This window comes from Cinclus cinclus, chromosome 3 (assembly GCF_963662255.1).
Source record: "Cinclus cinclus chromosome 3, bCinCin1.1, whole genome shotgun sequence".
Lineage (NCBI taxonomy): Eukaryota > Metazoa > Chordata > Aves > Passeriformes > Cinclidae > Cinclus > Cinclus cinclus.
This window is the reverse complement of record NC_085048.1, coordinates 47,773,989-47,800,088: the sequence shown is the minus strand read 5'-3', so window position 1 is coordinate 47,800,088 and position 26,100 is coordinate 47,773,989. Positions and strand designations below refer to the sequence as shown.

Below are 26,100 nucleotides of genomic sequence, written 5' to 3'. Positions count from 1 at the left end.
CATAAACTTTGAACAAGAACACCTATTTTTTTTCCTATTTTTTCCTGTATACAGTGTAAAACAGTTTATGATTTTCTTCACTCTTAAAAGAGATGTAAGTTCCCAGCCTTGTAAGGGGGAATCAAATGGAGTGTTTAGGTGTTTTTACTCAAAATCCAGTAGCCAGTGGAAAGCAGAAATACCCTTCTGGCTGGAGAATCTGCTCTGCCTGGGCTGTTGGAGCTGCTGTGCAGTCTGCTGCTCCATTTGTGCTGCTACCATTTTGTGTCTAATTTGCAGAAGGGGCTGAAAGCCATCACATCATTTTGAAGTGGCTGTGATGGTTTCTCACCCCTGTGCAAGTACTTAAAAGCTGTTGGGGCCATGTGTGAGAGAGCCACGTGTGCGCTGTGGCAGCCGGAGTGGGAGGCATGAGGGATTTTTAGCACAGTTCTGATTAAATCAGTTTAGCTACAGCGGGGCAGAAGTTAAATGTGCTGCTTCAGATGTTCGGCCTTCTGTGAACTGTGACATCTGGCCAGCTGTAAAACCTCTGTGGTCTTGCCACGGCTGCCAGAGAACGGCACTTTCCCACTTCATACTGGAAAGGTTTACCTTACACCTTTGTCCCATATTCAGGAGGATGATCGGCCATGCTGGCCATAGCACTAGTCCTGTAGACAGGAATTCCCAGTTTGCCCTGTAAAGATGCTAGCAATCTTTTAGGGCTGGAAATCACAGAGTCTGTTTAACTTCCTGGATTCCATCTTATTTTGGCTCTAATCCAGGCTCCATTTTCCAGTTAAACGTTTCTATTTATAATGCTTACTAAAAAACAGGATTTGTTTCTTGAACCAAAAACATTCAGAAGAAAACCTTTCAATTTTTTTTTTCTCTCTTGTAACTCACCAAGGGGGTTCGATGCCCCACTCAGAATTGCAGAAAACAAAATTACAGGCAACTGGATTTATAATGAGATTTAGCCTTTCCCCTGGGGGTTCTGGATCAGCTATGTGCTTGCTGGAAGGGCTGGTTTCTGGCCAATTGTTAACAATAGATGTCTGTGGCTACACCATTTTAGCCATTATACCATTACAGCTGGCACACTCCACAGAGGTAAGGTTCCTGTAGCTTAGCCATGTGCTTTCCACCCCTAAATCTGATGCCATGAGTCAGCTGAAATGCTATTTGCTTCCAGGCATGTGCAGAAAGAGGCATATTTTGTTTTAAGTCAGTTGCTTAAATGCGCTGTAAAATTTGCCTTGCTCCTTCCATGATGCTAAGAAGCAGGCTGCCCCATGCCAGTCTCCCTTCCCAGGGAAGTCAGATCCCTGTGGTGACATGTGTGATTCTTCTACCTTCTTGCACAGAGGTGGCTTTATTTCTAAACCTGACTTTCTGAGAAACTGTGCTGTAAAACATCAAGTTTGTGTATGAAAGTGTGCTTTATGCTTACTGTGTTTTTGTTTCCTGTGGTGGCAAAAGGGAAGTTCAGATGTCACCTTCTCACTGGTGGCATCTCTGCTAAGTAACATATTCTTACACTCTGCTGCTGTTTACCTTGGCATGATTTAATGCATACTTGGCCTCAGGAGGAAAGACTTAAACTAGATTTGGGAATGCTGGTTCCTGGTGCCCGTCATCAGACAAAACTTCCTGGGAATTCCCTTAAGAATTGCTACTGCACTACCACAGGTCTGGGACTGGGGTGAGATGGAGAACCCCATCAGCCTGGGGAAGGAGCAGTCTCTGGAAATCCTGTGTCCAGTGCTGCCCCCTGCTCACCACAGATAATCTGCTTGTGTTTGTTTATTTAACTTCTCACTGGGGATGAAGAAGCCTTCAGTTCCCATGAAGAAGCCCTAGTCAGGAAACTTGCACTGAGCAATTCTGTGCATCAAAGATTATTTCCCTATCAGTATTAAAGGTATTAATTTATTAAAGTTTTTGTTTTATATGTCTTATGCTGAGCAGGTCAAGTTTTGCTTTGTTTGAGGCTGTAGCAAAACCTCTCCTGGCACTGCTTTGAGACAAGCTCATCTCCCCTTTCTCATTTTGCTGCTCAGCTATAAAGTAAATTCAAAGAACATTTCTTTTTCAGAAATAAATTCCCTTTATTTTAAAATCCAGACACATGTGCTTTATAGCAAAACAGACACCAAAGGAGACTTGGTATTCATCTCTGGTTTTAAGCAAAACTGTGGCGTTCAAGGCTGTCTAACTAGACACACTGATTTCAGGGAAACTTTACAACTTTATGTCTCCCTGCTGATGCTCAAGATAGTTTTGCAGGCACTTCAGCAATCTTTCTGTCAATGGCCTCTCACAAGAGAATCCAAGAAATTTCAGAGATTTCCAAGGGTTAAAAAAAACAGAGACAGAAATAAGGAAAAAGCAAATATGGTGTCTTTACAGTGTCACATTAAATATGGCCAGCTCTCTACCAATTATCTGCTGTGTGCATTTCTTCTCCCTGTTTTTTCACACCATTTCCAGCAGCTCTCCTCTTGGCACAGCTCTCCTCATTCCTCCATTGCCAATCTCTACTTTGTAATAGGATCTCTATAATTTTCACAGATCCTTGAGTAGAAGAGTCTTTAAGTAAGAGGAACTCTACTTTTTGGGAAACCACTTCAGTTATTTTTCCCAAGTTTTCCTGCAGCCACAGACTACCGTGGCATGGGAGTCATGCTTACAGCAGCTTTCTGTTATCCTCTTCTTTCTCAGCTACTGTGAGGTCCTTCTGGCAGCAAGTGCAAATGGCTGGTGACAGCCTTTGTCAAAGATGGGCTTATGTATTTCTTCTGGTGAGCTTTGTGTTCAGGCTGTCCTTAGAATCTGCCGCCCTTCCATTATTAAAAAATACTGCTTATCCACTAAGACACCAGGACCCAAGGACTTAGAGGATTTTCAGTCTGTTTTTCCACAAAAATTCAATTAGTTTTCTTTTAAAAATCAAGAAGAAAATTCCCCAACCTAAAAAAAAAATCAGTTCTAAATTCATAACAGAAGTGTGAGGGTATGCAATATGGGTTTGCACCATAAATTAGTTTGAAATTATTTGCAGAAGATTACTTGATTCAGACTAGAATTTCAAAGATGCTGTAATCAGGAATCTGAGATTTTAATCTGGGTATCTCTCTCCTTAATACAAATCATAGCACTGTCATGAGCAAGATTTGCTGCTGAAGACATTGACCCTAATTTAAACAATTCCAAATAAACTCAACTGTTACTAACTGTTGCCATTTCAAGTCAAATATTTTCAGCCTATATTTTATGAGGCGAATGGCACTTTCATTCTCTTTCCTCATTCACCTTGTCTTAAAGGAAGTTTTTCTCAATTTTGTCCCCATTTGTTTTATGTTTCCCTTTCAATAAACCAATGCTTAATGCTATTTTGGAAATATTGTTTATTACTTAAGTATACTGGTCCACAAGAATGTAAAAATAACGTTCTATGTAAAGGCAGGAAAAAAATATGCAGACAGAGGCTGGTATCTCTGAAATGAGGTGGAATGGTGTTTGTGCCTGATTCTGACATGAAATATTTAAGCTGGTGAAGCTGTGAAGATGCAAAGTGAGCTGTGGTAACACAAATTAAGTGTCAATACAAACTAAATCCATTCTGGTAATTGTCTAGGCCTAACAAAGCAAGTTCTTTTCCTTGGAAAAAAGAAAATTAAGTTTCTGTTTATTTTCCTTTAAACTTTGAAGGAAGTTTATCCAAAAACCTGCCATCCTAGTGTGACAAAACTGCTGACTAAACAAATATTTGATATGTTTTTGCTAGCCTGTGTTACTGAGCTCTCACTGTCCCAAGCTCTGGAGAACAGGTCTTTGAACCTAAATTCACAGAGAACAGCATTCCTACTTGCAAATAAATAAAGCAGGTAAAAATCACGTATTTTCAGCTCGTGCCTTGAATCTTGCTCCTTTTCTGGCTGAGGCTGTACTTAGGAAAGATGGCTGGTTGCTATACCTTTCCTACTCTTGGGAGGTTTTCCCAAGGAGGTGGAGAATTCGGGTTTGAATCCACTCCATCAGAGAAAGGAAGTGTATGCAGGTTTCCCTCCTTCTGCAGAAGACCTCTTACGTTTGAGGTATTGCAGACTAAAGGATGAAAAGGCATGTAGGGAACCTTATGGCTGAAGAGTAGTCAAGCATTTTCAGGAATACGAAGTATGAAAGAGGCTTTCTTAATGATCAGTCTGCATTTAGTTGCCTAAATCCCATTCAAATTTCTCTCAGAGTATGATGATATTTCTGTTTGGGACTCAGTCTTTTTCTGTCTCCAAGAACAGATACAGTGGGAGAATAAATTCCTCAGAGCCTGCAGAACATTGATATATGGTGATAACCTGGGCTGTTAACAGGTAACTGTTAATAGAATATGGCTGACGGTCTGGTTTGTGTCTTTCCTGGGGCTTATGGTAGCAAAAGCATCATCTCACATAGAGAGACTAACTAAAATTTCCTCAAAAATGTAGAATGTAACTCGGGATGAGCTGTTACTATTACACTACTCCTGAAGACAGTGGGCAGTGCATGGAAAAAGCTAACATTGTGAAAGGTGGTGGTGGTCAGAGGACTTAGAGAGAAGAATGCATCACTCACCTGTTTGGGCTGGATTAGAGAAACAAGTGAAACACAAGTCTGCACAGGACTCTGCTTTAATCCATCACTCTATTTTATGAAGCATCACACAGCATTTTCACCAATTAGCATTTGATAGCAGTTTAAGTAAGGGGCACAGGGTTATTTAAGGAAAAAGCCAAAAAGCTATTTCATCATTGCTGAGTCCTCTCTTGGCAGCAGTGCTCTTGGAGGGGTTGGGTAGTACCCAGCAGTTGCTGATCTATTTGAGGAAAATCGTGTAAATCTATAATCCAGTGGTAAATCTGCAAGATAGAAACATACCACATCTGATTAGCAACACAGACTGTATCACATAAAAAATAAGCTTGTGGTGAATAGCAGTACTTCTTAAAACCTTGAGCTGTTTGCTCACCAGCATCAGAATTCAATCAGATTGCATGATTACACATTTATTTGGCATCTTCAGCTCTTCAAGGGATTGACTTTCAGAGTTTGTTCAACTGCAGTAAAGGATATTCAGTCCCTTAATTGATGAAATAATGCTAGTCAGAGACAATTATTTAACTAATGCTTAAATACTAACCAAAAATCTTCATTGAGCCTAGAAGTTTTTCTCCCAATATACCTTCAAGTTAATTCATTGTCACCTTCTCTTTTATCTCAGTAATCTACTCATATGAGAACTATGTTTTAAACAAAGAATCAGTTATTTTCCTGTTTCTCATGAGTTTTGAAGCAAGATTCCCAAAAGGCACCCACTCTTAGACCTTCTTGCAGTCCAGTGTTAACAACATCATTTTGTATCAAGCATTCTTAGAAATCTGTACTCGTAACTTGATGTACTCATCACTTCCAGTCTGTAAAGAACACTGAATACATTAAAATACCTCTGAACAGTCAAAGCTTTCTTTTCTGTAACTTTTTAAAAAGCCTCTGCTGCCAGCAGTGACCCGCCCACCCTCACAGACAGAAAACTGATACTTCCCATGCTTACCTCATACTCAAAGTTCGAGAAAACAAATTAAAAAAAAAACCCAAAATCAAAAAACCTTAGTTCAAGAAACAATTCATTTTCCAATAAATGAAAAAAACAATCTCCCCCCAAACAGGGTTATCTCCTTTCCAGGTTGTCTGTTTAGAACCAAAGTAAAGAATAAAAGCTATTACTCAGCTCATCTGTAAAATAACTTATGAATTGAACATTTTTAAAAAATTTGGAGTAAATCTGGGGAAGTGACATCCTGTCACTACATGCTGTAATTTCTTTCCCCCCAGTCAACAGCTTCTATGAAACAGAAACCCACAATTTTAGCAATTTTGGCAAAAACAACAGGAAATCCAGTCCTATCTCACATGTGATTTGCAAGCAGGCACCAGGACATCCAGGTCTACAGCTTTAAACTCATATTGAACGTAATACAGCAAGTGAGCACTTAGATCAAGCTGAAAAATCAGAGAGAGGCTGGAATAAAGTAGGAATAGGAGGAAAAGTAATTGGAAGAGAATTATTTAAATGTATGATTTTAGCTTGTCAAATAAGTTAATTTTCTCATTTTGTCTGAGTCAGGGAAATATCTGGAGCTCACTTTGAGCATGGCAGAACAGGCAGATGTTTTCCCAGTATGCAGAAGGCCCAGTGGATTTACTGGCTGCTGAGTCTATTTATCATGCTCAGTTTAACACATAGGTTTCAAAAAATTACAAAATAAATTGAAAAAGAAAGCAAATATTTCCAAATATCTTTACGAGCTACAAAAATCAAATGTCATACAGTTACTTTTATAAAAAAACTTTCACTAGATTAATAGTCTAGCAGTCTGGAGTTTCCCAAGAGCAGTTTAAACAAAGAGCAGCACAAATGGGGCACACTTGCTACAGAGTTGCTTATTGCTGACAAAAAGAATAAACTGGATCAGAGTGGTAATATCATTGGTATTTCTTGGTAAACTAGCTTTACAGAATCAGCTTAAACACCCAAACCATTCTATATACAATGCAAAAGGCTCCAAAAGACAATAATCACATTTGTATATATTCACACCCCATTCTATCAATTTAAATGCTGCTTTTGTCTCGGCAAGCTGGCTTTGGAAGATGGCTAGAAAATATCCATATCAATTTTGCAAAATCAGACAGCATTTGATAATAAAGGAAATCTTGGAAAAAAAAAAAAAGCTTATTTCCAAGTTGTTTTCCTAGTGTTTTCTCCCAGTAAATTCTTCAGGGTTTGCTGCTGCTGTGCTGGTAGACCTTTGCATCTTGGCACCCATTTCTCACCTAACCCTGATGGAGAGTCATAAATTAGGCAGGGGGCAGATATGTAGTCCTCTCTGAGACACAGTTTGACAGCAAGGCTGTAATGAGTCCTAACCTACACTGATAGTGAATTCAACACAAAACCAATCCAATATTGCCACTATCCTAAAAAAACCTAAATAGACTTGAACAAACAAAACAACCTGAGACTGGAAGAAGGAACTAGCTGATTCTACCCAATTGCTTGAGAATCACAGTCCCAGAATTTTTCCATCATTCTTAGGTAATTCCACCCAGACTAATTTTTTTTAATCCAAGACAAATATGACATTCCCTTTAAGAGCCAAAGACTCATAGAAATCAGACATGAAGGGTCCTGAGAGGGTCTCAGAGGAATATAGAAGGTCCTAGATCTACATAAATGCCAGTTATTAGATATTCCTGTCCCCCTCCTTTCTTTGCTCCCACACCAGCCTGAGTGCAAATGAGTGATGAATACTGCCTTTCTTTATGGTGACCATTCAGTGTTATTAGCATTTCCCAATGGCTTGGGCAACCCTCACAGGTTATATGGCTTGAGTTGAGAAGCTCCTGCCCTGCCCTGCCCTGCCTCCCTTACAGGCCTCCAGCAGCCCTGGTGTGAACAAAATAACACTTATTATTATTTGAACAGTATCTACTGTCAGTTACTGTGTTCCAGTTATCCAGATCCAGGTATTAGGTGACATTAAGTAAAATGTTGTATTCTGATGTTTAAGTATACCCAGATCCATGCATGTACTTACGAGTTATGGACGGATTTATATCATAGTTACAACATCTCACTGTCTCATGCGCTGTGCACTTAGTGTAGGACAGCTAAATGAACATCACAAGCTTTTATCAGAGGAAGACTTGGAGTTCCACCCAAAAGCAAGGAAGAGAAACCACAAGAAGAAGGGAAAATGTAATATTCTCAATGAGTGATCAGGAAAGTATTTGAGTAACTGAATGGAAGACAATTTTAATTTAATCCAGACACAGGCCTGCTTGATAAACTTACTACTCTAATTTTTTTAAATTTCCTTGAACAAACCAATACATTAAACAAATAAAATCTTAACTAAGCACTTTAGATGGATCACATTATTTTTCAATTAAAAGCACAGTCCAAGACTGAAACAGACTTCTCCCAAAATACACCGCAGAAATGTCAGGAATCATTTTTCAATATTGACCAAAAACAGCAAAGCCAACATTTTTTCATCATGACACCACAGCAGCATCTCCAGGACGAGTGAGAAGCCCTACAGAAAGCAGAACTCCCTCTCCCACCCTGAAATCTGTTCCCTGCCAGTGAACAGGGCTGGTGCCAGATGCTGCAGAAGCCTCCTAGTAAACAGCAGGGTTGTGTTCTTAAGTGAATCCAAATATATCCTCCTGATTATCACCAAGGAAAAGAACTAAAACCTTGTTAGTGATACCCAAGTTTGAAGAAAAAGTATCTTTAAACTGCTTAATTGTGGCAAATTTCAGAAAACACTGTCAGAGCTCTCTATCTTACATATCATCATCCGGGTGAGATAATTAGAGGGGCAGAGGGCAAACCATCAGCTAGTATAAATTCTTTTGCCTTTACAGGATTTTCCATAATTAACGCTGGCTTAGAAGCTTTATCATAAATCTTTCATTGTATTTTCAAAGTCACTGCTGAAAGGAAACATTATTTTCTTAATGATAACAACTTCTAATAATTATTTCTTAGCAGTGGAGTAAGCACAATTGCTGCAGGGGTACTCATCATTTTGGCTGTGCCTTCGAATGACCTGACTTGCCAATCTGTGGGTAGCTTTTAACAGGTGTTTCTTTTTCTTAAATGCTAAACGTTTTTATCTCCTGACCCATCTCTATTTTGCAACAGTCAAAGCAGCACCTGCACTAAAAGCTCAGAATGTGAGACAGTATACTAGAGGCAAAAAGAAAAAAAACCCAAGACCACAAATAGATCAGTTTGATAGCAATTATTTTTAGAAAAACCTCTAAGGCTGATTTTCCAAAACTGGAGCTCAGATATTTGCTGTACTAAAGCAAAGCTCCCAAAAGAATGAAGTCAGTATGAGAAAAGCATTCCTTCTGTCAATTACATGAAAGTCAATGCTGCTGTCTGCATACTCCATAACTCAAAAGCTGGAGAGGAGGAGAATATCTGAGCGGCGTTGTATGGGAAATGGGGGACTCCTTGATATAGGTTTGCTCCATAGGAGAAAGCTGATGAATTTGGATATAGTTACTATGAGCCAGTGCCCTTGGACATGCAGGAATAAAGATTAAAACCACTCTCAGTCAAAGTGCAGGTTTGCTGCTTTACTTGCGCTTGCATAATTGCATTTGCCAACACAGGTATATTGGCTGGAGGTCATGCCTGTTGCACTGCCAGCAGACATTTGTGGCCTGAGCTTGGCCTGAGCAGGAGCTTCAGTGCCACTGAGGTTTGTCACTGGTTACTTTTCTGTGGTATCCAACACAGAAGACAGTTGCCATTGGAGAAAACCCAAGTGGCAAACAGCTGGGATATGTGCAGTAGCAGCAGCTTCACTACCAGTTTTGCAGATGGATGAGTGCCTGGGGAAATGGAATGACTGTCCCATCATGGCTGCTGTGATTGCTTGTGGTGTGCAATTTTACTGTAATTATCTTGGGAATAACAAGTCACATTACTTTGGGTCTACCCTATGGCCAAGGGACTGCTGACCCCTTCCTGAACAAAACAGCTGTGCACAAGGCGTGCACTAACTTGCAGTTGAGTCTGATAAGAGTCTGCAGTAAAGGAAAGCCTTAGAAATTCCTTTGCTGTTTTGGGTTTTCATGAAAAAACTCATTATTTCTATGTGAGAGAAAAGTTTCTCATTTTTGTTTTAGTTGAAACAGTGGTTTTTGAACATCTTGTAAGTAAACAGCCCCATGTGGTTCTTTCCTCGATCTGGAACTCATCAGAAGAAAATACTGGACTGTGATATTTTAAAGTATCTAGGTGAAGACTAAATCTAAAACAATATCTTGAGAGAATGCCAAGATCCTACCAAGATGTGTTAGTCTTTCAGGGATCTGTAAATTAATTTCTGTGTGAATGACTCATTCTGGATCTTAGAGTAGGAGGAAGGGCTTCTGAGGTAGGTTGAAGAAGTTAGCTTGGAAACAAGCAAATGTTTGAGCTGACAGACATTTCTGATTCATAAAAAAAAGGAGCTGCATTTTGAGACTGTGAAGGAGCTACATTAAGACAAATGCAGAGATTATTCACTTCTTTACTTCCATTTTGAGGGAAACTCATCAAGAACAACCTTCCTCTCCAAACTCATGAGATGGGTTAATCTCATCATCTTCCCCTCTCTTGTAAAACAAATGTTTTCTTTCCCTTTCCCCGATTTTTTTTCTCTTGAGGGATGACAAACATAGTTTACCTTAAAATAAAAATCCACACACAGACACTCATGAAGACAAGGCCTACACAGTTTTTTGTATGTGTGACCATCTTAATCCAGAGCGAATATGTTAAGGCACCAATCCAGAGTACATAAATGCTTCCAGTAATGTTTTTTGTACATGTGAGGTTGAAGGTTATGTAAAATTTCAACCTAGTCAGACAAGTATTTTCAATACTTGGTGATTTACCTATTTTCACTACTTTTCACACTCAAAAATTATCAACGCTTTGTATTACAACCAGAGTATGTAAAGTGTCAATCTAAAGCTACCCCATAAGCCTGTGATCCAGTCAAAACCCAATTATAGCTTTAATTACAGCCTGCAAATGAAATTATGCTGCCTGAGTTGAAGGACAACTTTAAAGCAGAAATGACTGAGTGGTTCCCCCTTTCTTAATGAGTTGCTCATGAGTTCTCCCTTTAATCTTTTCGAGGTGGTTGTACTTTGACATCTCATAGAGCAGAATAACGATGACAGGAACATTTCTGTCAGCTATTGGCTAGGAAGTAATCTTCTGGGTTCTGCATGATTTGACATGGTCTCGAGGGGCACAAGTCAATACACCTTTCTGGAGGAGGAGGGAAAGCCTGAACACACTGTAATATACTTAATAGTGTCCTTTCTACAGTGAAAATTACTGTCAAGTAGTCAAATCCTATTGTAAAGATGAGGTCTCAGACCATCTGGGAAGTAACTAGGTCCTGAAGACTTTTTATAAACTAGTCCTGATTTATTGAACAATAATTTTTTATGGTTAAAATGCTGTTTATTGTTGGTTTCAGCTGTATTTTTCAGATGAAAAAAACAGATTAATTATATTTGCTGGTTGTGTTGGGCATGTTTTTTCTTTTTTTCTTGTAAAGGGAGAGCATTGAAACTAGTTTCCTGGAACAGATGAATCAGATTTACATTATCTGATGCTTTTCAACTGACACATAGATCAAAATGTTGTTTATACACTCAGAACATGTATCTTCTCTCTATTCAGTTATCCTTTGTATCTGTTTTTTTTTTCCTTGCATGAAAACTCAGGGCAAGAAAATCTCAGAAATGTTACTGTTGTGTATTTACACCAATTTTTCACTAGGTGTAAGAATACTTTTTTTGCATAAAAGGTTTAATTATAAAAATGACCTCTTTGGCCTTGTAGCAGCAAATATTATTAGGAACAGCAAATTCCCAAAGCAGTTTGAATCCTCAAAGCATTTTGATAAACTTAGTCTTTAGATGCTATTGTATAGATACAGTCCTACACTGAAGTTGGCAAGTAAAAACACAGTTTTAAGATAGGGCATTAAATAGGAAAGGTTAGGGCTATCTAGCAATGCATAATATAGGTAGTTCTATGTGTTTAAGAGATTTATATACTATTGTATCATTTGAATAAGAGCAGAATTATGAGTCTGGTTACAGTAAGGGCTAATTTAATTTTAAAAAGAATTGGATTTTATTTTTAGTGATTCAATATCAATGAAAAAACATAGAACTAAGGTGCAAAAACATGAGAGTTTTTTTTGGTTTCACTTCAGCAATAATTGCAAATGATTCTGTTCACGATACAAAAATCAGTATATGGCTGATTAGAGTAGTATATGGCTGTAGTATATGGCTGATTAGTGAATAGTATACTACATGATAAGTGCAATTCATGTTTTCCATGATAACAGTTGATTCCTCAAGGGCATTCACCCTTAAAATACATGTGGAAATGGTGTGCGAAGTTTGCAATTTGTAGTTGATCTCTGCTGGGCAGACCTATGTATCTGCAACCTGCACATTGCCAGTTCTGGAGCCCCAGCCATGGCTGCCTTGAGCTTTCCATTGTGCAGATAATTTGCAGCTCTAAGCAGAAACATGAACTTCTTTGTCATGGTTCACTGGCAATTTTATCATTATATTTATACAGCAAGCAGGCTGACGACTCAAACTCCCGCAGAAAGTGGCAGGGTACAGATCTGTAGGCATCTTTGAAGAGACAGCATAGGTTAATTATAATGGAGATTTTTTTCTCTAGTTCTAGCTAATTGAAATAACAATAAGGCATGAACAAAAACTTATGAAGCCACATAGGCAAACCCTGATACGATTTCATATTGCATGCAAGATTTAGAAAGTGCATTATCCTCATGCATGACACAAGCTTGGTTATCAAATCTCCAAAGTGTGAAATGAACTCTGTCTCCATAGAACATTTACATTTGCACTAATCCTTCTCTGAAATGAAATTCTCTTGAGCTGCAACACCACTCAGTCTCCTATTCTTGCTTGCAGTAGTTTTTAATCCTATGACAAAGCTCACCATTCATAGGTTGAGACAAATTTAAAACATTAGATTACAAATTACAAAAATAGGAAAAAAGTTCCTTATGTTCTCCTTATTACAATTTAGAGCCCCACTTTCTTAACCTTTTCTTTGCAATGAATAAATAAAAAAATAAAATAAACTTATCAAAACCCCCCCCATAGCTCTAAAATTACTAATGGAATTTTTTGAAGTGTATTTTATAAAAATACCAAACATAGTGAGATTGAAAGACAAAGCATTAGCTTGAAATAGGCGTATCGTATTTTTGTATCAAAGAACTGTTAATCAAAAAACCTGTCTGAAATAGTATTTTTTAAATTGCTGAAAATACTGTTGGAATACCTATATGATGCAGGGAATACAATTATTAACACAGGGATCTGGAAATGTTATCACATGGTCACAGAATAGCGGTTGCTACTACTTCCTTGAAGGCAGAGTTCAGATTATTCAGGTAGGAAAGATAAGAGTAATCCTCCTCTACTTTGCTCATACCTAACCTTCTGAAGTGGAGAAGGATGTCCTGGAAACTCTGGTTTGTGCAGAATGTAATTTTTCAGAGAGACCTTTTAATTTCCATGCGGAGCTCTAAAGTAACATTCCCACGGTAATGGATCCCAGTTTGGAAAATCTGTCTTATGATATCATTGTGCTTTAAAACGCTCAAAATCTATAAGGGAGCTGTAAATGAGGAGAGACTCAACAGCAGAAAAGTGCAGAAACAGATGGATTTGTGAGTGAGGCATGTAGAACAGGAATAGAGACATTGGTTTCTACTATTTTATTAACCATGTACTGTCAGTATAACATATATCTGATTTCCACTCCAAACTGATGGAAGTACACAGAAGGTATTGTAGAAGGTATCCTTTGGGCAATTTTAACAATAAATGAAATAATACTTTTTCATGCACAAAGTAAATTCCAGTTTCTCTTCAAGGACTCTCAGGAGAGTTTACATGACCAATTATGGTGTAATAGCCTGCAATTCCATTAATACCATCCTTGCCAGAGGTGAGATTAAAGTTCAGAACTTCTAATGCATCTTTGAATTGGTATTGAATAAGTGAGTTACTAGTACTGAATAACATTGAATAGTTTCTGGAATAATCTTTTTCAATGTGTCTTGAAAAGTAAACCAAGCTATTCTTTATGCACAGATACTCATTGCAGCCAAACAACAAAAATCAATCTCAAAGTCACAAAAATCAATCTCAGCAGCACAGCAATCTGCCACATTTCACCAAATATTTTTGCAGATCACAAGCTGCTGGCATCCTGATTTGTACGTGGCACTTACTACTGCTCATGTAGGTGTACAAAACCCTGCTCAGACATTGTTGATAGAGAAACCCTTGTCAACCCCCAGCTCACAGGAGTCTGCAGCACACCTCCAGTGAGGAGGGCAGTTTCTTTGGCCAGGTCAGGCTGAGCGAGGTGCTGCCAAGGCTGAGCCATCCAGAGTTGAGCTCACACACTCAGCACATTGCTGGCTAGAAGCTGGCTTCATGTGGTCAGCATGGTGGCAGCCTGGCTGTGTGGGCTCAGGGGATCTTGAGGAAAGGCCTGAGTTTTTGCAGCTTGGCTGTGCAAAGTCCTCTGCTGGTAATTAAAGCAGATGAATGGGAAAGGAAAAGCTGGAGAGCATCAAACTCGCATAAACCGTTTCAATCTCTTCTACCTAGTTATTCCCAAATAGCTGCAGCTAAGATATGACTTAAAACTGCAGCAAAAAACTTCAGGGCTTGGCAAAGAAGGGCTTCCCACAGCTTGCTGTGACAGGAGTCAGACAAGGTATTCAAGAGGAGTAAAGAATTCCGTAACATCCATAATAATGAACATCTTCTCTTCCACACAAACAAACAAGAAATACCACTCTTTGTAAGAAAGCAGAGAAGCTCTCGCACCTTCAACTTTGAGTCTGCTGTCTGGTGCACAGCTGCAAGTTTAAAATACTATTTCTCCGCCGCCCCTTAGCACTGGAGTTTAACTTTTACAGACATGGACCCCTGCCCCAGCACTGGTTCAATGCAGTGAGGGACAGCACATGGTGTCCCTCCTAACAGAGAAACAGGCTTTGCAAGAGCTCCACTGCTGATGACAGGCAGCTATCCTACTCAATAATTGCCCAGATATGCCTTATGGGTTACCACCCTTTCATCTGTAGCTGTAAAGCTCGTCATACATTTGTGGTTGAGAGCCCTTGCTTGTCCTTTAAACTGAGCTGTGTTTGGGCAGAGTTTCAGACTGTGGCTGACCATTTTATCTTGGCCAACACTTCCAAAGCAAGCCACAGTATGACCTTGGAAAAGGTACTAGATGGGAGTTTTATGGAAGTCATCTTCCTGTTGTCATTTTCCATTTGTATACTTGGGCTTTGTACCTGTAGGCTGAAATAGGCTACAAAATGGCAAATACCAGAAGCATAATTAAATTGTGGCAGCCTATGATTGTTCTGTTTTGAGATATCCATACAATGCAAGTACACGTGTATAATATGGTTGCAAAAAAATCATGTGTCCTGCTGTAGAAGTCACTGCTGGGCAAGCCTGAAATGCTCTCTTGCAACAAACCTTTTATTCTTTGGTCTTACGCACAAAGCAGGCAAAAGATGCTGAACGGAGGTGTTAGTAAAGTAAATGCTTGCTATGTTCTTCATTCATTTAATAATTCATTTATTCCTTTAGATACTGGTATTGGCAAAGTTCAGTAATGCAAAATGATAGATGGAGCACATGGGGGGTCTTCACCACCACTTAGTAATCCACTGGCAGGTACTGTAGCTGCAAAGTTTCATCCAGCTGACAGGGGAAGTATAACAAGCCAGATCAGTGAGAAACATTTTTGCAAGTTTGACACTCCAAATTAACTTTGCATGTTGTTTGTTCCAAACCTATCTCACCACTGAAAATAGAAACAGTGGGGAAGTAGGGACCAACTTCAGGAACTGATCTACAGTCTGGTAAATGTTGCACCCTATCTCTAACAGAGAATCAATTAAACACCTAGTATTTGCAGACACAAACAAAACCCCTGGTCTGTCAGGCAACAATTAAAAGTTCAAAGTAATTAATGGCCACTAGTGCTAAGTGTTGCATCATATGAACAGAGTATTTTGAATGTATTTTAGATACATGTAATCTCAAAACCAGATCTACAGCACCACAAACTTATTATGAATACTGCATGTTCATTAGAAAAAAAAAACCAAACATCTTCCTTACCTGCTATTGCTTCCAGACTAGGGATTGCAATTGTGCTGTAAGTGCTAATACATTTACAGGACCACGTGTGAACTAAGGTCTCCTCTGCATTCTCCAGGCCTGGCAATCTGTCCATGAAGAAAGAGCCCCACTGTTTAGATACAAAGTAAGGAACTTTGAGCTGATCTCCCTGAAAGAAAAACAAATAAATAAATATGTAAGCTTAAAAAACAAACAAAAAACCCAAAAAAACAAAAAAAAAAAATCAGCATTAGTTTAAGGAACTCTAGAGCTTTTCTGATTCTCTGGGAAGCCTATATTGTATCTCGGGAGCAATGTGGCTCTAAAACACAAAGACAGTAACAGCACAGTAACAACCTTCTTCCCAAAAGTCCCCAAGTTCCTGTTTACACCATTTATGGATTCCTCAGGACATAAAAAGTTAACATCCATAATTTTAAAAATCTTTTAAGAAAACCCCTATTTTCCCTACATTTCTGTTTTTGATAGTGTGAATTGTTTGCTATCCTTCTCTGCTGGAGAGGCCGTGTTACAGCTGGGATCTCCTCCTGGGGGAAAAGGAGCTTCCTGATCTGGGTGGAGTAACTGCAAAGAATGTATCATTTCACCTGTGTTATCTGCTTCTGAGCTGAGGAATGAGTGAAAACAGAGCCACAGAATCCATGGAGAGACAGTTATTTGCCTAGATTGTTGTGGAATATTTATTTTTTTAATGTGTATTTTCAGACAACAACATCTAGACTAATTATGTTTTAAAGAATGTATTAAACCAGCATTGAGAAAACTGACTTTTTACCAGTTCATCTTGAAACTTGCTATGTCCTGCCACGAGCAATCAGAAAAAAAATGCCACGACACATCCACAGAAATACGAAAAAATGGGAAGCAAAACTACACTATAGAAAATCTGTTAAAGTAATTTGTGTGCAAAGTAATGTCTCAGACCTTCAGAGCAAAGAACAGATACCGTAGTTTGTGCCTCCAGGTTTGTGAACTTTTGTATTTTATTCTCCATTTAACCGTTCTCTTAAAAGTTCTGAGAATCTGTTGGAATAATTTGTGTTTATGACAGAGGCCTGTACCTTTTGATCACAGGGAAGCTGTTGAGACAGTGGAATAGACCATATTAGAGAACACAGAGCCACTCTCTCCATTTTGTGTTACAGTTTTTCCTCTGAGTACAGATGTGTGTGTGGGGGGGGGGGAAGGGAATCTAACGATTTCAACAAAAGTAGACATTAATTTCTGTCTTCTGACGTAAATAAATTGGAAAAAAACCCTCCTATCTTTTGTTTCAAAATAAGCATTTAACTGAAGACCTGAGCTTTTTTGTTTTTTTTTTTTTTTTTTTGTGCCTTACACAAAAGGACAGCATGTTACTTTCTTTTTCTCCCCACTAAATCTTATATTTCCATGTAAATCTCAGGACTTTACATCAGTTATAATTAAGTGTAGATGCTCTGATGAATTAAAATCTGTTTGCCAGCTGAATGACACATGCAGAAAATTCTTAAGGCTGTTACAGCTGATCAGGTGATTAATCAAAACAACCCCAGTACTGTCCCACATATGCATTTGTACAAAAGACAGAGCCCTGTTTATTGACAAGAGGAAAGATGTGAGGGTTCTGCTTTCTGAAGTGGATGGTTAGTTCAGTAGACAATTTAAAATGTAACCTGGGTTTTTGCAGAGGTTTGATTCTAGAGTGGGATTTTTTTCCTTATTAAGGAGGAGGGAGTTAAATTTTGGATTTACAACCCAAACCCTTGGTGAAATCAAACCCAGTTAAATATGAGACTTGTCGTCAAGTCACCTGGTACAGAGCTCCCATAATTTTGCTGCTGGCTTATCTCCACATGACCGTGCAGGTCTGGCAGGCTAAATCTCAAATTAAAATCCAGAAAGAACAGTCACAATTTTCACCACATCCCTAAGAAACATCAGACACTGCTCCCCCTTCCATCCCTAACTGATGCCCTGAAGATGTCCTTATCTCACCTGCAGCACACCCTGCAATGAAGGACAGACCACACACCAGGAATCCATATATCTGTGAAAGGAGGCAAAAGTCTCCTCTTACTGTGGCTGCTCACATGTCTGGAGGTACATGCCCAGCAGCAGGGCTGAGGAGCTCTGGAAGATGCATCAGCCACTCCTGCAGTCCCCAGACACAGAATTTGCTCTCACAGCAGACAGGAGATCCTGGAAAGTGCTGGGGCTATCCCACTTTCTCATGGAAATCCCCTAGGCATATGGGTTTGCTCTCAGGCATATTGGTCAGACAGCAGCAGGTCAGATGTTGATTCTGTCAGTTGAAGGTATAAAGCCTCTAAGAAAACATCTACATTTCAGGGAAATAGGGATGGTATCAGAAATCCCTAAGTTCCAGGGCCTTCCACAAAGTCAAAACACCGGGAGTACTTACTACCAACTTTGCTTTGCTAACTCTAGACAAATAGGGCCAGTTAACAGAATAGACAGAATCTGTTAATAGGACCCTTGGGTAACGCTGACTTGGCAGCTTACAAATGACCTTTCTAAAGTACAAATTAGCAGGGAGTAAAGCTCTAAAGTTTTTCTACATTTGGTTAAGACATAAAAGAAAAAACGATGTAAAGGAGACAGGAGTGAAAGATCAAGTCGTTAGTATTTTTAAGGGTTTTATTTAGAGGCAGATTTGCCATCTGTGCCATCATCTTCGTAGCAAGCACAGAGTATGAGGAATACTTTACTGATAATGAGTGATGGTACTGATGATTGTATGGTTTGTTCCCAGGTAGTAACACACCACTGACTCTTGATACCAGGAAAAACAATTAATACTCAAAACACAATTCTTCTGGTGTAACAGTATTTGAGAAGTTTCTGTCAGCACAGCTGTGCTGATCACAACAATGGGATGTCCCTGAATTACACACCCATGCTGGATGTGCAAATGGACAAGTCAGCCACTGGTCTGAATTTTGTTGCACAGAACCTATCCTCCTACACATCATGCAAATATAAAACAATTCACCCGTGATTATTGTACCTTAACTACAACAGGAATCACTATAAACAAATTTAAAACAAAATATGCTGCACTTCAGGGTATTGCCCTAAGAATATTGCTTTAACTCACCAGGCTTCAAAACAGCACATCAGGTTGTTCTTGAAAGTACTGTTAGATTTGTGCCAAAGATAAACAGGAATAAAGAGACACACTGAGACAAAAGACATAAAGTAAAAACTCTTGTCTATGGCCACACCAAGGGAGTTTATGCAAATTTTATCTCTGTTAATTCTCCAGTCAGGGGGATAATAACCCTGACTTCTACAACAAACCACTCACTAGGCAATATTATAAAAATCAAGTATTCCCTTCTAACAACAAAATTATCATCTATATCCATCAATTAATGCTTTGATTTCTACTCCATTCATTCATATAGCCCAAGGTTTTTACACACTGACTGCTCCTCTGTAATAATTTTCCTTGAAATCCTGGGACAAATTCCAGTTTTCCTTTGAGTTTTCATTGATGGCACTGATCACACATTTAAAGAACACAACGCAAAACCAAACCCTCCAGCCAAACAAGCAAACGAACCCCCATTCTGGGGAAATCTTGTTTCAACACAATGCCTTGTATTTTTATTCACCCTGCATGCTGCAATTTACTTAGGAGCCAAGTAACTGCATAAATAGTTTTTAGTTTGCTATTCTCTTGCTTATTTGGTTATGACTCACATACTTAAAAGAACTGCAGTTGTTACCATAATTTCACAGTTATGTGTATCTGGCTTATATCATGCATTAAACCGAAGGGAAGAGACAAAAGCTGCAAATGAAAATGGAAATCACAAGTCTCCCACTTGTGTGTGAGGAGGTTGTTTTCCTCCCCTCTCTCTGTTAGTGATGAAAAACCAGTCAAACAGATTTTTGACAACTACAACCAGATTTTTGTCACTTCTTTCTGAAAGATGCAATTGCCGATTAAAGTAATACTTTATTACTTTAATAGTATTTTGTAAAGAGTGATAGCATTGAAAGTTGCATCATGTATTAAGTTTTCAGTCCCTCCCTGCACACACAGCATGGCATGGAAAATCTACAGTAGTACTGTATTTTATTGCCAATGAATGCTAACGCTGATTAACCAGATGAAATCTAATCTAATTTTCCAGAAACACCTGATTTTGTACAATCCTTTGAATTGGCTTTTCTCCCTTCTTAACCAAAGGGTTAATGGGAGAAGTTGCTTGGAGGAATGAAAATAAAGCTCTCATAGGCTTGTAAAGGGAGTCCCTTTGAACTAGTCCTGTTAAGTTAGTGGTGTCCAGTCAACTGCAGAGATATGGATGTGATCTGTTGTTCAGACTCCAGTGAGCAGCATGGTAATGAAATAACACCACTGACCTGCCACGGCCCCCCGGTTCAGGTTCCTTTAATCAACGCAATTCATTTCTCCCTTGCTTGCTCGCTGTCATCGGTGGCGGATGTAAACGGAACAAGGGTTGTGTGTGGTAGGGGTGGTGTCTCCTTGAGATACTGCAATCTCTTATCAAGAATGCTACAGTGTCAGTGAAATGTCAAGCACCTGTCTAAAAGTCTCAGTTTGCTGCTAGACACCTGCTGTGATAGAGAAGATGGATCTGTGAGCAGTCGAGCAGAGGTGTTGCAACAAGGGAAAACCAAATCATCATCATGGGCTTGGAAAGGCACCAATCCATTACTCTTTCTTTGTACTTCCAGGAAAAGAATCACTTTCTGTCTCTCTGTTAAAAAATGTGTGCTTCAAAAGCATATATTGAACGTGCTTAAGAAATCATGTTGAACAAACCCCCAAACCTTAAGTTTTATGCAGCAATGCAGCATATTCTCCAGTCAGAGAATGAACAAATTTATGGAGAATATTGAGTCATTTTTAAAGAATTAATTATTTGAATCGAGTTGTGTTAACCTATAAGTGATACTAGCTCTTCCTCCCCCACCTCCCCTTCCTACTGAGAAACTTATTCTCTTGATAGTATACTGAATTTTTTAATTAATTTTCGGTTTTTACAACCTAGGAAAACATTAATGATTACATTTCCTTATTTTCAAGGACTCAAATGTCCTTGTCTGACCTTAGTTTAGAAATCAGTGGATAGTAGGGGAGAAATATGAGGTATGTCTACTAAACAATGTCTATATTGTTTTAGTCCCATTGAAGATACTCTTTTCTCCATCAAAACCAGGAGTTTTTATATCACTGAGATTAAAAACATACCAAGTATAAAATGCCCTCCAAATCTTTTCTATTCGTAAGTTAACTTTTAATCACAAAGAGTAATTATTCTAAAAGAAAAATAAAGTTCAGTGCTTCACAAAGAAAAGCGTGAAAAGCATATGTATTTCTCTGCAATTAGATGAAAATTACCTATTTATTTAGTAGCATATAGACAGTCCAAATGGAGAGTGAAGCTCGCTATAGTTCCTACCTATATGGGACATGCTGGAGGTAAAATGCTGCCTCAACATCCATCTCAGTGCTGTTTCCTATCTACTTTGCTCTTTGTCAGCAGAGGAAAAGATAAACCATAGTAACTTCCCACCTTCTGTGGGAGAATTAAAGGGTGACAGCAGTGCTAAGGCCCTGCTTCCCAACTGTGATCAACCTGAAAATCATATTATTTATCTGAGGTAACTATCAGTAAGTCTGCACTGGGCCAGATTTTGAAGCAGTCCCTCTTATCTGAGCACAGCTGTCACCTAAACAACCTGTGAGGGAAGCAGCAAATTAAAAGCTCTTTGTATATCAGGAAAGCACAAGCAAACCATATTTCACACAGAGAGAAAGCAACCTTCAAAACAATGTAATAAAAATTCCTCTGTGTTTACAGTTGGCCACAACACACAAGGAAACGTCACAAACTCAGCAGAGTTCAGGCACTGGACTTGTGATAAATGGGCATGAAATTTCTCCTTGTGGGATGGAGGCATCTTGTTACCAAAAAGATTCTTGCTTAGGGAGAGCACATAGAGCTCCTTGTCTGAGATCCATGGCTTAGCTCCAGGTAGAGGTTCTGTGTCACCCATGCATTGCTGAGTTGGGACAGAACAGCATCCTCCTGGTAAGACAAGGAGGATACACCTGTGGGGGATGCTGATGCTGCCAGCACCCTGGTAAGACAAACAGGTTCATTCTTAGAGCAGGTGACATGAAGTTTTTTTGCAATTTACTCTATTCTGTTCCAGGAAACATCTGCAGGAGCCCTTACCTCGTATTTTCCTTTCTTCTCCAATGGCTCAGATTCAGCCTTCGCAGGCACTGTACCTTTGTCCCCTATAAGCTCTTCCAAGATGAAGACAGTTTCCCAGTTGCTATAGTGACGAGCTGGGAAAATATCTGAGTGCATACTGTCACCAAAATAAACAACCTGTGAGGGAAGAAGCAAATTAGAGGTTCATTGTATGTGAGGAAAACACAAGCAAACTTTATTCCACAGAGAGAGAAAAAGAGCCTTAAAATGACCTAATAAAAACTCCTCCATGTTTACTCTTGGTCAAGACATGCAGAGATCCTATTAATGTCAAGTTTGGGGTTTTATCTTGCACCAGCTCCATAAGGGAAAGGCTGGCCCCACACACCTTCCTTGCTCTCACCCTCCAGGAGCATTGGGAAGGGATGCCTAACTGGGAACAGCAAAAGGAAGTGTGAGTTTTTTGGCTGACAGAAATAGCCTGACGGGAAGCAGTAGGAAGACTACAAAAAAATACATTAAACTGGAACAAGTTTTAGACTACACTGGAAACAAGACAGAATATTCTTCTTGGTGACTCAAAACTCTTCTGTGCCCAGAGAGGAATTTATTAACTATGAAAAAGTCACATCATCTTTAACGGAATTTTCACCTATCCAGACCTGCACTTAACATATTCCTAGTTTTCACTGATACCATCTTTTAATCTTTATGATCTATTTCCTCAGGGACATTTCCTGATTAGAATCTGATTCTTCCCAAAGCTACTGAAATGTTTACCCATGCATACAGAAAGTTTACATCTAGAAAGTTTACATATTCTACCAATAAGAAAACAAATATGGTACTTCCAGTTCTGGGCTGCAGGCCAGCAGCAAGAGTAACCAGAAGAGAAGTTTGTGACCAATAACATTGACAACTTTAATGAAAGTTTGCCTGGTGAATTCTTGAGTGAAACAGGGTATTTTCAGAAAGATTTACTCTCGCAACATACCTTGGGATCCAACTTGCCAGTCATCTTCTTCAGTAGATGATAAAGCTGGACAGCATTACCTTGGGAATACCAACCAGGCTTGTCCAGTGACAGCAGAGCCTCCTGTTCCTCGTCATTTTCTGAAATCACCAAGCCAAATTGCATGCTATTAGTGAGACCAGCCCATTTCTCCTGTACTTTTGAAATGGGTGACAAGCTGCCTGTGCACAGCTGGTCTATTTTGACATTAAACCAGCTCCAGTGTCTGGCTCAAGTTCTGGTATTGACTGGTTTCAGTCAAGGTGTTTGGTAGATGGGGGTAGGCAGACATTTGTGAGAAAAGAAGTAGCCGGGCCTTGTGTGCACTGGCTACAGAAGAAGACCAAAGGAATTACATTCATGGACTTTGCCACCCAAACACTGCAGCAGTGAATGCAGGAGGCCATACAGACCAGACTGATGGAGCTGCTACAGATGAAGGTGAAATCATGAGATAAAAAAGACTGTAAGAGACAGCATGTACCTTGCCATGCATAAAAATGACTCACAGTTTTTAAACACTGACAAAAACCAAACAAAACAGACTGAAACAGCTCTCAAGGGCGTTCATCAGCCTTAGATCAGCACAACGAGCAGTTCCAGTTATCATCCAGTTTTGAAAAAATAATGAGTGGACAAATGATGAGTGGGCAAAATCCCCAGTGTTGGTGGTAGTGGTATAATCTGCACTGACATGTACCCACTCTGGCAAGTGTCAGCAAATTAGAAAAAATCAATAGAAACTGGAACACCCTGGTCATCACCCAGCTCTGCCATAGGCTTTGTCTCTGGCTGGTTCCAAAGTATGGATCTGCCCCAGTGTCCATGTAACCTTGTTGCCTTTTCAAATCCATGTGCTATTTCCAGATGAGCTCTAGCTTCTTACTGGAGGCAAAAGAGTAGCCTCAATGAACTGATAAACTACAATTTCATCAGAAATATTAATATGAATGCATTTTTGTCTATTGAACTGGTGAAACAAAAGGTTGATTTTGTTATTTAGTCTCAAACGTCTTAATTTTATGCTAGAGACAGGAGAGTTAGAAATCAATATAGTACTTAGATCTGACTTGGGTATAACATCAGAACTTCGGTTTTTCTCTTGCTTTATAGAATTTTTCTAAGTACTTAAAATGTGTTAGGAAAAAAAGGAAAAGACCAATTTCCAATTGGTTAAAGACTGCTGAAAGCTGAAATGTAATTTTCAGAGAACAGTGAAATGCTAAGACAACCTTATGTTTAAGAGCACTGAAGGTGTACATGGTGCAATACATTGGTCTTTGGATGAAATTTATAAAGGAGCAAAACGAGGGAAATGGGTACGTAGAGAGGAATGAAACAATTCCTTAATATTATGAATCTATGAATTTGAAGAAATGGAGACAAAACAATTCTATATTAAGGGTATTTTATAAACTAGGAAAAAACAAGGAAGTTCAAAGTTGACATTAACAATTAATGTAGAACTTGTGTGGAAATGTCTTTTCCTTTGTTCTTCTTCAGGAATGCAAAGCTAATTACAATAATAATAAACATGACAGCATCCATTAAAAAAAACCCCTTAATTTCCTGACTATTAAAACCCTTGATCAAACAACTTTTGAGCAAACAGAAGTTGTCATAACAGTAAATTCATTTTATTTTCCTTGTATTTTTAGACATATTTGGATGGTTGGCTGAACAAGTAGACACAATCTTCAAATTACATGGACGTAGAAAAAGAAACTTAGGAAAACAATTCTTTTGGGACGCTATAAAGTTTGAAATTTTTGAAGATTTGTGTAGCTGTCACTGTCTCTCCATTCAGTCAATCAGGAAAATACTGGAGAAAAATTGTGCTTTTATGAGGTATTTTCTGAATAATGACATTGCATTTGCAAACAGAAGCCCTATGTATTACAGAAGTTTCAGGAGGCTCCAACAAAGAGAAAAGCCCTGCTTGCTACCTCTATGGAATGGCAAGAGGGGAAGTCCTGTCTGCAACAATTCACTCTAATTACAAGGTAGAGGACTGCTCACTCTGTGAGAGCTATTACTGTCACCCCTAGCAATGGGATTCATCTCACTTTACTCAAGGCATTCGGAATTTAGGCTTCTAATGCACAGTTACAATCTGAACTAGTTGGCCAGGGACCTGTGGTAGGCAAAAGACAGTGCAACAGGAATTTTGTGGGACGCCAGCTATGGAGAAGGAAAGGATTTAATTAAGTGAGAAACTCCATTTTTAGGTGATGAAATAAAGGGAAATTAATTTCCCAGTTAGAAGAAGGAAGCAAACAGCACTGAGATGTCTAGTTCATTATGGGAACACTTTGATTTGGAAGGAGCTTCATAAATTTGAGGAATGAGGTAAGGTCCTTTAAAATATTTGAGATGTAGGGTTATAGAGATAACAACTGTGAATGGACAAATCTTGTCTTGAACCATCTCATATTGGCTGCTTGTTTTCACACATTGAGGGGTGACTGTGTCAATTTTATTACTGTAATCTGCAATGGAAGGACATGGATGGTGTTTCAGTTGTGATAGGTCATAAACAAGAACCGTTTCTAATGCACTTACGCTTGTCCAGTGGCAAAATACAGCTAAGAAAATTATCCTTCAGCACCACCTTTGAAGGCTTTTTGTGGCCCTTGTAAAAATTGATACACAACAACTTAAAAACCCATCAATGACACCATTGGCTCTGGCTTTGTATCCTTCAGATAGTAGCTACATGATAGTGCTGAAGAAATCTGAAAGTTTCCTGCAAAAACACTGCATAAATGTGATTATGGTAGTTCCTAACATATGTTAGGCTACACTCAATCAAGAGAAAAACTGCTGCTGACCTTCTTTCCACTTTGCTGTTATTGATTCTTAAAAGTTCATTCAAAGGTCAGAAATGCTATAAATATTCTTCCAGCAGGAAGAAACACATAGGCGGGGATGCTTTAGGTCTTATAAGCTAGGAGGAAAAGAAGATGTCCCGACAATTTCAAACAGACTGGACAACCAAAAAGAATTTCTCTGGTGATATAGATAGAGTGATTTGCT

General features: G+C 39.0%; 1 protein-coding gene across 1 annotated transcript in view; it reads right to left on the bottom strand.

The window, feature by feature from the left end:
* Positions 1-4,704: 4,704 nt before the first annotated feature.
* The window catches only part of NT5DC1 (5'-nucleotidase domain containing 1), a 125,916-nt gene continuing 104,520 nt past the window's right edge, over positions 4,705-26,100 (bottom strand). Inside the window, exons 9-12 of the mRNA XM_062488971.1 lie at positions 23,047-23,165; positions 22,071-22,229; positions 15,829-15,997; positions 4,705-4,880 (exon numbers count right to left, since the gene is read on the bottom strand). Of these exons, the coding sequence (XP_062344955.1) occupies positions 4,762-4,880; positions 15,829-15,997; positions 22,071-22,229; positions 23,047-23,165 (566 nt within the window). The 3' untranslated portion in view covers positions 4,705-4,761. The remainder of the gene's footprint in view (positions 4,881-15,828; positions 15,998-22,070; positions 22,230-23,046; positions 23,166-26,100) is intronic.